This window comes from Bombina bombina, chromosome 6 (assembly GCF_027579735.1).
Source record: "Bombina bombina isolate aBomBom1 chromosome 6, aBomBom1.pri, whole genome shotgun sequence".
Taxonomy (NCBI): domain Eukaryota; kingdom Metazoa; phylum Chordata; class Amphibia; order Anura; family Bombinatoridae; genus Bombina; species Bombina bombina.
The window spans coordinates 880,623,633-880,635,538 of record NC_069504.1 but is presented as its reverse complement, the minus strand read 5'-3'; the positions used below and the strand labels follow the sequence as shown (position 1 = coordinate 880,635,538).

The window sequence follows — 11,906 nt, the reverse complement described above, 5'->3', positions numbered from 1 at the left end:
ATACAGTTATAGATTCAGATCTAAACCATTTTTTGTATTAGTTGGCTACAGCAAAGAATATTTGAACCACTTGTAAAGAGGGTGGTTGAGACCAGTGGATGATTGGCTGATAAATTAGATCAATCTCAAAACCCACTTTGGAGATTATGTATTCTAAGAATGTAGTAATTGTGATCTGTTTTCTGCACTAACAAGTCAATAGGCAGCACAAAGTCATAAACAGAAGTCAGCACAAACATTACATAGACCCACAGCATAAATCCAATTTCCGAGGCCATACCATTACCAAGTGACACTTGTGCTTAGTTCTGGAATCATTGCACAGAGAAAAACCATATTCAGAGACATTTCTGGCAATTTGGAAAACATGTTTCAGAGTTATGTTACAGATATTATCCTAGAAGAAAGGATCAAAGGTCTCTTCTCATTTTATACAGTGACAGGCTGCCTAGTCCTCTAATACAGAGGTAATTGGTATAACAATGGCTACCATACACATTACTACACTCCAGGATGCCATATTTCCCAACCCTGCTTTAATTCCTGCATGAATTCCCTGCACAGACTCCATCCACAGCATGTCACAACTCTGCTTATGGACAATCCCCATCCTTGTACTGCATAACCAGACCTACAGAACACCTGGGTGTTTCCCCCATAGAACAGATTGTCTACATACTCAACCTAAGCCTCCCATTCCTGTAGATCATCAAGGAAATGTTGAGAGCTTTAGAATACTAAATGGTGTTTAAGACTTTTGCCAAAATGTTGCACCATTTAGAGTATAAAATTGTTATTTAAAAAAGTAATCCCCTTACAAACAAAAGGACATATCTGCCTTGAGGGTTTAGGTAATCACTATAAGAAAGTAGACCACCTTCAATCCTTAAAAGTAGCAATGTGTTTAGAGGGGAATTTATGTATAAGACAACTGTAGCCTTAAAAGTAAATCAATCTTTACTTTGGTAGATCTCATGTATTTGAAAGGTGACAGTAAATGCAGCCACCATCTACATAAGCAGGGTCACTGTACAGTTAGAGGGGTTTATACAACCACCTAACTTTCAAGTTGTCACATTATTATTATTTTATTATTATTATACTTTATTTATAAAGAACCAACATATTCTGCAGTGCTGTCCAAGGGTACAATTCATTTAAATAAATCAATAATAAAAAAAAACTTGTAAGAGACAAGACAAACTTTGACAAACAGATACAGGAGGAATTGAAGGCCCTATCCCTGAGGGAATTTATAATCTAGTTTGTTTGTATTTTCAGGACTTTCCCACTGTCACACAGGGTTTTCCAGAATACCAATGCAGTTTCTGTGAATCTGGATTTCTACCTGTCTTTAGTTACGTGTTTCATGATACAATATACCATAAGTGTTGCTGCTGAATACAAGCGTATGACTTTCTCTTACACTTTAATCTAGATTACTGTGCATGACCCTGCTGTTCTTCTAGGCTGTTTTTATTGAAATTGCTAGAGTTTAAGGGGACGATAAACTCAAAATGTAGTTCCTCAGAAAAAGTTTAATTATGTACTTGTATAGTAAAAAAAAACAAAAAAACTTTGCAATAAACTTTCTTTATATTTATTTATTATTTTAAAAATGTTACGATAAAATAGAAATGATATAATTAACAGAAATATCTGGTAATAAAGGTTTACAAGGGAAAATAAATCCATCAAATCACATTATAATTCTCAAAATTAGAAAATACTAATCGTGTGCAACAGTCCAAATATTCAGTCCATCTGTACAACTAGAGGGGTTGGATAGATTTCTTATGTACTGTATGTAAATATGTCCATACATTAAAACTCTGAGGAATCAAAAAAAAAAAGGAAAGACGTAGGGAAAAAATAAATAGAAATAAAAATAAACACTCTCAAAATACAAAATAGCTAAAATAGATCTGCTTCAGTGTTGTGAAAGAGCAAAATCTTTGATCATCTGGGTATAAAACAGGCAGGACTCATGTAGTTAAATAAAATAGTGTTAAGGATCTTTAAGGTTGATGGGTTGTTGATGCGTGAGGGTCTAGATGCCTGTCTTTGGGTCTATATTCCCAACTATGGGTTTACGAGTATAGCGCCGAGCGATAAGGGGTATATCGCAAGGGTTTGCGCTCATCGGGCTTACCGCTCGTAATACGAGTTGAAAGTAAACATGATCTCGTGAGCGCAATCGCTATTTACTCTAGCATCATTACCGCGACTTCAGAGCTCTGGTTAACTGTTTCGCAAAACATAAAAATTAAAATTTAAATAATTAAAAATTACAGTTACACTCATAATAACACCATCTAATAAAAATTATTCAAAAGGGCTCAAAGATATGAGGTCTCTGGTGTTAGGGGAAAGAAAGCCAGGCAAAGGGCTTTAACATTGAGATTTCTATATATGTGCACATATGTATGAATTTATATGTGCATATATGTATTTACCGACATATATACACATATAAACACAGAAATACATATTATACATATATATAAGTGCCGTTAAGTAGATGAAAAGATGTAAAAGCATATTTATGCAATATTCATTTTAATAAAGGTTTTAACTATGTATTTACTGAAAATATTTTACATTTCAATGTTCTGCACATAGCGGAATATGTTATAGGTAATTATAAATAGATATTCCTATATATATATATATATATATATACAGTATATATATATATATATATATATATATATATATATATATATATATATATATATCAATGTAAATATTTGCATAGGAAATTAGCACATCTAGGCAAGAATCCCCGCTTAACCATCTATATATATAGGTATAGATATATATTGTACCGAAATACCATAAAATATATGTAAAAATATTTATTTATGAATAAATAGAACATATTCTGTTACATGCAGAACATTTAATTGTGAAATATTCATATTTTCATGTCGGGGTAACACACATGAGAATATGCCATCCTGTTTGCGCGAGAGTGGGGTATTAGGTTTTTTCCACTTTTTTTTTCTTTCTATTGACTTCTATGGGGAAATAGGTAAACGTGCAAGTGATATTCTAACATTGGAATTTTGTTTTAACAGTTTACTTTCAACTCATAAATACCAGCGCAACCCGACGAATGCAAAATTCTTACCTCTAGTGCAATTAACACTCAAGCAGGAGTGTTAATTTGCACATCAATGGTAATCTAGCTCTATATAGCATATCATTATAAAGGTCTAATTTATCTGAAACAAAAATATCTTTTAAATGATAAATTGAGCTGTATATTTCCAATGTACTATCTATCTATCTATCTATCTATCTATCTATCTATCTATCTATCTATCTATCTCTTTTGTTAACAGAGCTTAAAGGAACACAAAACCCATATTTTTCTTTCATGATTCAGATACAGCATACTTGAACAAAAATCCAGATAATCCCAAAGGGTTTGCAAACTTTCTTGCAACTATATTTTCACATATAGGCATTCTTCTTTTTGGAAGTCAATAATCTCTGGTTAAAACTGCTCTCTGCATTACTCGTTTCTAAACAATTTACCTAAAGGGCATTATTTTATGAATAACCAAGGGGAATGCTAAGGAGGTGCCGATAGTAAGGGTAGCTCTTTGTTTGCTAATAAAATAAATGCAATAAGCAAAATATATTCCTTAATTGTTAACAACAAGTTAAAAAATCAAGTCTACAGGGTAATCAGGCTTTTACTTTGTACATGAGTTTACAAATACATTTAGAATAATTTACGATAGATAGATAGATAGATAGATAGATAGATAGATAGATAGATAGATAGATAGATAGTAGGCTTACAAGCCCAGATGCTTTGTAGAACACCTTTATGAGAGCTGATTTACAACAGTGCAACTCTTGGCAGGGCCCTCGATCCCTTTGTCTCCCATAATTGTTATCTTACATATTAGACCAATGTTATAGCGCTGCGGAATCTGTTGATGCTCTACAAATAACTGATAATAATAATAGATAGATAAATACATAGATAGATAGATAGATAGAGGGATAGAGAGATAGATCATACCTTGATGAATTCACAAAGTCGGCTAAAATATAAATCATTTATTGTCTAGTAATGTAAACAACATATGTCCTGAAACACAGATATAACTTCACAAGCTTTAGGTTTGCTTTATTAAACTGTCCCTTTAAGCACAGCGTTATATATTTCCTTTATATCAAGTGTCCCATAGTACAATGCACAAATTAATTTCATGCTTTACTGGCCATTCACAAATTCAAAATATTTCACAGAGGTTTCCTTCCAGGTAGGATTTTGGCAGAAGATATTGATCCTGATTTTCTTAATTAATGTTTCTTTTTATGTTTACTGGTCCGTTGCAGTGGAAATTATATTGGTTTTATATGCTTGTTTAACTGTAGTAGAATTGTAACAAAGGAGTAAAGTAGAATGGAGAAATATAAAAATTAAAGTTAATATCGAAAAGAGGTGTTTAAAATTGGAAATTGAGATGGGAAAGGGGAACAATGAAGGTTTCATGGAATCTGCAGCATAAAGAGTAGACAGATTAAGGATATTAAACCAACACTATCCACATGCCTACCATTGTACACAAAAGTCTATACATTCATCCCCAGGAAACAAGTCATTTCAGTGATGGAATTCATCATTTATCTCTTCTCTTTCAGTGGTGGGGGGACAGGTTGGGGCAGAAGGCAGTGCTTCCCACACTTCAAGCATACGTTTTGGAGTCAATCCATGAACTACCAGTGCATCCCAATAGTAGCAGAGTTTATCGGTTTTCAATCCAAAGGAGCGGAAACGTGGTTCATGGTGGAATGGGATATCAGCAGCAAGAGCCAGGAAACCAATAAATACATCATCAAGAGGGAACACAGGAATGGTTGATGCAGCCCAACGGAGAGATGGAACAAGACTGGCAGGAAGAAGGAACCCACCGCCAGACACAAAGGGAGGATAGTATCCATGAGGATATATAGACACAGGAACTCCATACTTGCCATCACGGTCTGGTGGTGGGTTAACCTGGAGGTAGCCATGTATCTGATTAGGAAAGGATGTTGCAGAGGAGGAAATGTAGTTTGCTAGTGAGTAAGGATTAACAAACTCATCATCATCACCTGGCAAGAGAATTAAGAAGACACAGATGTGATTATTCATTTGGCCATGCTAAATCTTCCTATTGTAGAATTAACAAAAAAAAAAAAAAAACATTAACCTTCCACAATCAATGCAAGTAAAACAGATAAAACATTAAAGGGCACACGCAACAAAGGTCCTTCGTTGGTTTTCTCTATCAAAGATATCACATTTGATTTCTATAGTATTGGGGACATTGTAAATTAAAAGGGGAGAAAAAAGCAAGGCTTATCACTGAGGTCAAGTGTTGAAGGTATGTAAACACTGAAGGGTAGATTTACCAAGCAGTGGATGCGGAAATCTACTCCCAAAGTTTCTGGCTCGCCGTAAATGTAAGTTGACTCGTCCGCCACCTCTGAGGTGACGGACTGCAATCATCCCTATCCGATCGGGATGACTGACACCCCCTGCTAACGGCTAATTGGCTGCGAATGTGCAGGGGGCAGCATTGCACAAGCATTTCACCAAAAATGCATGTGCAATGTTAAATACCAACCGCGTATGCTGTCGGCATTTAGCGATGCAGGGCGGACATGATTCGCTATAGCGCTATAGACAAATCTACTGAAACAAAAATGTTTAATTGTGTGTAGGAAAAGAACTTTGCAATATATTCCCAATATTTATTCCCCCCCACTAACCGTTTCTGTAATTTAACTCTGAAAACTATGAATTTTCCAATTCTGAAAACCTGAAGTGCAAAAAACAGGGTCCACAAGACTAAAAACTGACAAATATTTGGCCTCAGTAAGGAGGTTAGATTAGAAACTGTGAAACAATGAGAGTTTTGCTAAAACAATCACAGTGGCTCCTTCAAAACAGGCAAGTGGTTAGTGGAGTGTAACTGCTGAAAATCAATTGGAGCAAAGATGGTGTTGATGCCATCAAAAAAGAATTCACACTCTCAGAGTAAGTTAATTAAAGGGACAATACAGTCCAAATTAAACTTTCATGATTCACATTCAATTTTCATGATTCACATTTAATTTTAAACAGCTTTCCAAATGTTTTCTATTATCTAATTTGCTTCATTCTCTTGGCATCCTTTGTAAAAAAAAACATACCTAGGTAGGCTCAGGAGCAGAAATGCACTGCTGGAAGCGAGCTGGTAATTGTTGGCTCCCAGAAGTGCACTGCTGCTCCTTTAACAAAAGACACCAAGAGAATGAATACAATTTGATAATATAAGTAAATTGAAAAGGTAGTTAAAATTATATGCTCTATTGGGTTCTTGTACCAAGACTAGAGAAAACTACAAGACTACAGCACAGGAACAACCTATTTAAAATAGCTGCTTATAAACCATTTTTATAGATTCAATAAATACAAAAAAGGGTTTAATCTCCCTTTAAAAAACCATTAAATACAATAGGATTGCATAATCAACAACTGCATAATAAAAAGGCAAAAGCACTTACTCTGCACTTTAAATGAGCAGCAGATTTTTTTCTGACAATTTTCAAAATGTATTTCGATCAGCCACACCCCGGTATCACGCAACAACTACCTGCCAATCACAGACTCTTATACATAGCTCAGAAGGAGCTGGTGCCTCAGAAAGTGTGTAAATCATTCTGCTATTTGGCTGCCAAATACGATCTAATATATATAAAAAAATAACTTTGGGTTTCTCACTGAAATCATTTACACACAACTACCACAGTCATAAGACAAATGGTTGTAAAAGCTTCTCAGGGGCCCCCTTTGTTCAGAAATAGCAGACATGCATGGTTTTGCCATTGGCTTTTAGTAATTAGAAAAAGCTGCTAATTGCAGTCATTCTGCCAGTAACAACTTACAGTGCTTTTTTTATTATTATATATTTTCTATAAATATTTTTTTTGTAGTGTAGGGACCCACCTCACCCTCCCCACCCACCCACCCCCTCTAAACAATCTATTTTTTTCTGTAGTGTAGACTCCCATCTTCCCCTCCAACCAATATTTTTTGCTGTAGTATAGGGACCCTCCCTCCCACAATGTGCCGCCTACCCTCCTCCCTCCCACACAAAGTGTAACTGTCTGTAACATTTAGCAATCTGGCTTCATATGGAAATAGAGCACGATCTCTGGGATTCCCTTTGCCATTGCTTTTTGGTAATTAGAATGCTGCAAATTGCAGCTGCGAACCACACTTCTATTGTTCCTGGCAGTGAAGGGGTTAATCAGGTTGCTTGTAAGGTTAATTTTAGCTTTACTGTAGAGATTACCCTCCCACTTGACACCTCTGACATCCTGATCCCTACTTGATCCCTACCAAACAGCTCTCTTCCCTCCATCACATTCCACTGGTCATCACCATCTTAGGTATTGGCAGTTTACCAGTATGCAGTTTATATATTTTTATTATTATTATTATTATTATTATTATTATTATTTATTTATTTTCTTTTTTTTTATACATTGTAGTAATCCTTCCTCCTCCACCTCCCTAATCCTCCCAAATAGCTCTCTAAACCTCCCACTACTTGCGGCCATCTTTAGTATTGGCAGCTGTCGGCAAGTAGCTATAAAACACTTTTTTTTTTTTTTTTGTGGTCCCCCTCCCCCCTCTGGCAATCATTAACTTGCACCTTTTTTTCTGTAGAGTAGTTCCCCATCCTTGCTTTATTTTTATCTGCAGTGTAGGGCCATTCCGCTCCATCCCCCCTCCACTGCTGGACAGCCCACCCGCCTCCCCGTTTTCGTCCCACACCTCCTGCTGGCACCAGCAGATGATTGTTATAGACGGTGACACACATAGTGTCCCCATCTGTAACAACTGTCATCTGCCTTCATATGGAACCAGAGCACCAATTGTGCTCCGTTTCCCTTATGCAGACAGATGCCTGGAGCTCAGGAACTCCAGCTCTCAGCTGTAACTTTACAGTGGAGAGTGCTGGAGCTTCCTGCAGCTCGGACGTATATATACATCATGCGGTACGATAGGCAAAGTACTGCATAACGTGTATATACCTGTATATAAATATATAATTATATATACTGTATATATATATATATATATATATATATAACAAGCCACAGAGAGCACTCGCCGTATTTTTGTGTCAAACAAAGTAGTTTATTTTCTGTGAACGTTTTCGGGTAGTGACCCCGTCCTCAGACAATTCCAAAAAAAAGCAAAATTGTCTGAGGACGGGGTCACTCCCCGAAAACGTTCACAGAAAATAAACTACTTTGTTTGACACGAAAATACGGCGAGTGCTCTCTGTGGCTTGTTATATGATAATTTTATGGGAAGCACCCCGGTAGCAAAATGGTATAGTGAGTGCTGGACTTATTGAATATATATATATATATATATATATATATATATATATATATATATGTATATATATATATATATACACATCATTTAAGGGGGTAAGCAAAATTATTTTAAAAATTACCATTTTCCCACTCCAGTAACTAACAATTTTCTCAGCTTTCATCTTTGGTTTGACTTTTTGATGGCACTATGTATACAAAAGTATTAAAAATGATATGAAACTGCCTTTAGGTTGCATGTATAAGCCATGTAAATATTGCCTAAATTACATAAGATATTGTTGTTTACATTTGGCCCCATCCCCTCTCTAAGCTGTCCCATTTTACAGCTGCAAATATACAAATATTCCAGAATCCAAACTATTCTGAAATCCAAACCTTTTCTGGTCCCAAGCAGTTTGAATCTAATTATTTTCTACCTGTAATATTAACACAGTTATAAGCACACAAACATATAAATTATTAAGTTTTACATTGTATGGGAATTTAATGTAGAGGCAAATTTATATTTAAAGGGGCAGTAGAGACAAAAGTAAACTTATTTATAAAGGGACTGCCTACTCCAGAATTGTTATTGCTTAAAAAGATAGATAATCCCTTTTTTTTACCCATTCCCCAGTTTTGCATAACCAAAACCATAATATTAATATATGTTTTACCTATGTGATTACCTTGTATCTAAGCCTTTGCAGACTGCCCCCTTATTTCAGTTTATTTTTGATAGACTTGCATTTTAGCCAATCAGTGCTGACGCATAAATAACTCCACAGGATTGTGGACAATGTTATCTATATGGCACACATGAACTAGTGTTGTCTAGCTGTGATAAAGTGTCAAAATGCTCTGGAGAAAACAGGGCTTGCTGCTGTTACTGCATTAACAAAATCTCAATTCTTTATCAACAGCAGAAATGATAAGATAAACTACAAATTAGGGACAAATATGAAATCATGTGCTCTTTCGGTTCTCAGTACTGAAAAATCAAACATTTTCAGACTTAAATTACAGGAAAACGGGGCACAGCAAATAAAAAGTATATTGCAAAGTTATTTTACTATACATAAGTAAGCTTTTTATATTAAAGTCTGAAATTATTCACAATTGTCTGCCCTCTATTGTGGTACTAAAGTGACTTACCTTTGAAAATATACACTGCCTCTGGGCACCGGTAATGCATCCACTCCAGAAAGCATCTCTCTTTGAGGGACAGGTGGTGATGGCTCTCCAGGAAATCCCATAAAATAATGTCCCCAAATATAGATGCTTCTGTCATCACTCTCTCCATTAGTCTTCGTCTCCCAGAATTAGCCATGAGAAACAGTGGCTTGAACCGATATCCTAGAATCACTCTGTCTTTAGCCCAAGTGCGACGTAAAGCGTCTCTCCTGTCAGATGATATTGGATGAGATTTTACAGCCATAAGCACTAAAGTCTCCTGTGTTTTACAGTATCCTAATAATCCAATAACTGCTCGACATCTGTAATTTTGGAGAGCTGGGTAAACCTCAGAATATTCACTTATATTTAAGAAAAAGCTGAAGTTGGCATCGTAAAGTGTGACGGATCTACGATATAAAGGGTGCATGCTGAGGTCGGCTGGTAACGGGTCACTAAGATCAGGAAGGTCAAGAAGTGGCTCCTCTTCATATTTTATCCACATTAGAAGTGACAAGCACATTGCAAGGGAAACAGAAAGCAGGAAAATCAAGAATCGCCTTCTTCGTCTAAACATCATCTGGGGAGAATGCGAATGAAGAAATGGAAGGAATGAGAAGCAGATGAATATGAGTAATGTGGGAATTAAAAAGTGAATTTGAACTATCTGAGGCGGAAATACTTTGATAGATAGACACAACTAAAACACAGTGATATGAGAGAATTTACTGCCAAACAACACCAGCAATAATGTCACTGGACAGTAAAGACATATTAAACTCTAAAATTTTTACTGTTTAAAAAGATAGATAATATCTTTATTAGCCATTCCCCAATTTTGCATAACCAACATGGTTATATTAATATACTTTTTACCTCAGTGATTATCATGTATCTAAGCCTCTGCAGACTGCCCTCTTATCTCAGTGCTATTTATAGACTTTAATTTTAGCCCATCAGTGCTGACTCATTCATAACTCTACAGGAGTAAGTACAGTGTTATCTATATGACATACATTAACTAGCACTGTCTTGCTGTAAAAATCTAATACAATGCACTTAGATAAAGGCAGCCTACAGGGGTTCAGAAACAGGCAGAGATTTATCATTTAAAGGTTATAAAGCATAATACTATAACAATGTTGGTTGTGCAAAGGTGGGAAATGGGTAGTAAAGGCATTATCTATCTTTTTCAACAATAAAAATGTTGGAGCATTTTTTTTCTTTTATGATTCAGATAGAGCATACAAATTTAAACAACTTTCCAATTTACTTTTATTATTACATTTTCTTAATTTTCTTGGTATTCTTTGTTGAAAAGCAGGAAGGCAAGCATTATTGGCAGCAGTTTGGCAAGAACGTTAAACATTGGCAAGATTACAAGATGGCAGCACTTTTCCCTATAATGCAGTGTGCCACCTATCTAGATAGCTCTTCAACAGAAAAACATGAGGAAAAAGCAAATTTGATAACGGAAGTAAATCGTAACCTTTTTTTTAAAAAAGAAAGAATTTATGTTTCATGTCCTTGCAAAGTTTTTATTTTCTTTGTTACATCCAAACTAGGCCATTTTAAAATGTATTAAAATGAAAAAAAAAAAAAAAAATGATTTTGTTTTTATGCTTTTGGGATGTGGGAGTTTTGCCAGTGAGCGAGTTATGGATAGAGCCAGGGCTGATACTTTATACTTTATGTACAAAGCTGCCAATTAACTAATGTTTTTTTCTTAATTCAGAGAAGATGGATGGTTCAGCCAATCAGATGCTGATTTGTCCTATATATATATATATATATATATATATATATATATATATATATATATATATATATACACACACACGTGTTGCTCGTGGAGGCTGCCATGTTTACAATAATGTAAACATTTTAAAAAGTCATGTCGATTTGTGAAAGTATTATTAAATTTACAACACTTATTTATATTTATATATATATACAGTAGTGTAAGGGAGCTTATAATAAACATTTGCATGCGCAAAGGAATCTACTGCACAATAATGGAGTACTCCTATATAATTCATATGTGAGACGTTTTAATTTGCATGCAATATTTCTAATACTTAAAAGGTATTAGAAATATTGCATGCAAATAGAAGCATCTCACATATGAATTATATAGGACTAGTCCTAAAGCCCGTTCACACGGGCCATTTTTTGCAGTACAGCGGTCCCACCTCTTGCGCTCTCTCCCTCCCCCTCCTTTTGCTCTCTCTCTCTCCCCCTCTCTTTTGCGCTCTCTCTCTCCCCCTCTCTTTTGTGCTCTCTCTTTCCCCCTCTCTTTTGTGCTCTCTCTCTCCCCCTCTCTTTTGCGCTCTCTCTCTCCCCCTCTC

General features: G+C 35.5%; 1 protein-coding gene across 2 annotated transcripts in view; it reads right to left on the bottom strand.

Annotated features, from left to right (window-relative positions):
- Positions 1 to 4,062: 4,062 nt before the first annotated feature.
- Positions 4,063 to 11,906, bottom strand: part of LOC128662342 (UDP-GlcNAc:betaGal beta-1,3-N-acetylglucosaminyltransferase 7) — a 45,147-nt gene continuing 37,303 nt past the window's right edge. For both annotated transcript variants that reach the window (XM_053716142.1, XM_053716144.1), the window contains exons 3-4: positions 9,541 to 10,138; positions 4,063 to 5,118 (exon numbers count right to left, since the gene is read on the bottom strand). In XM_053716142.1, the coding sequence (XP_053572117.1) occupies positions 4,628 to 5,118; positions 9,541 to 10,138 (1,089 nt within the window). In that variant the 3' untranslated portion in view covers positions 4,063 to 4,627. The remainder of the gene's footprint in view (positions 5,119 to 9,540; positions 10,139 to 11,906) is intronic.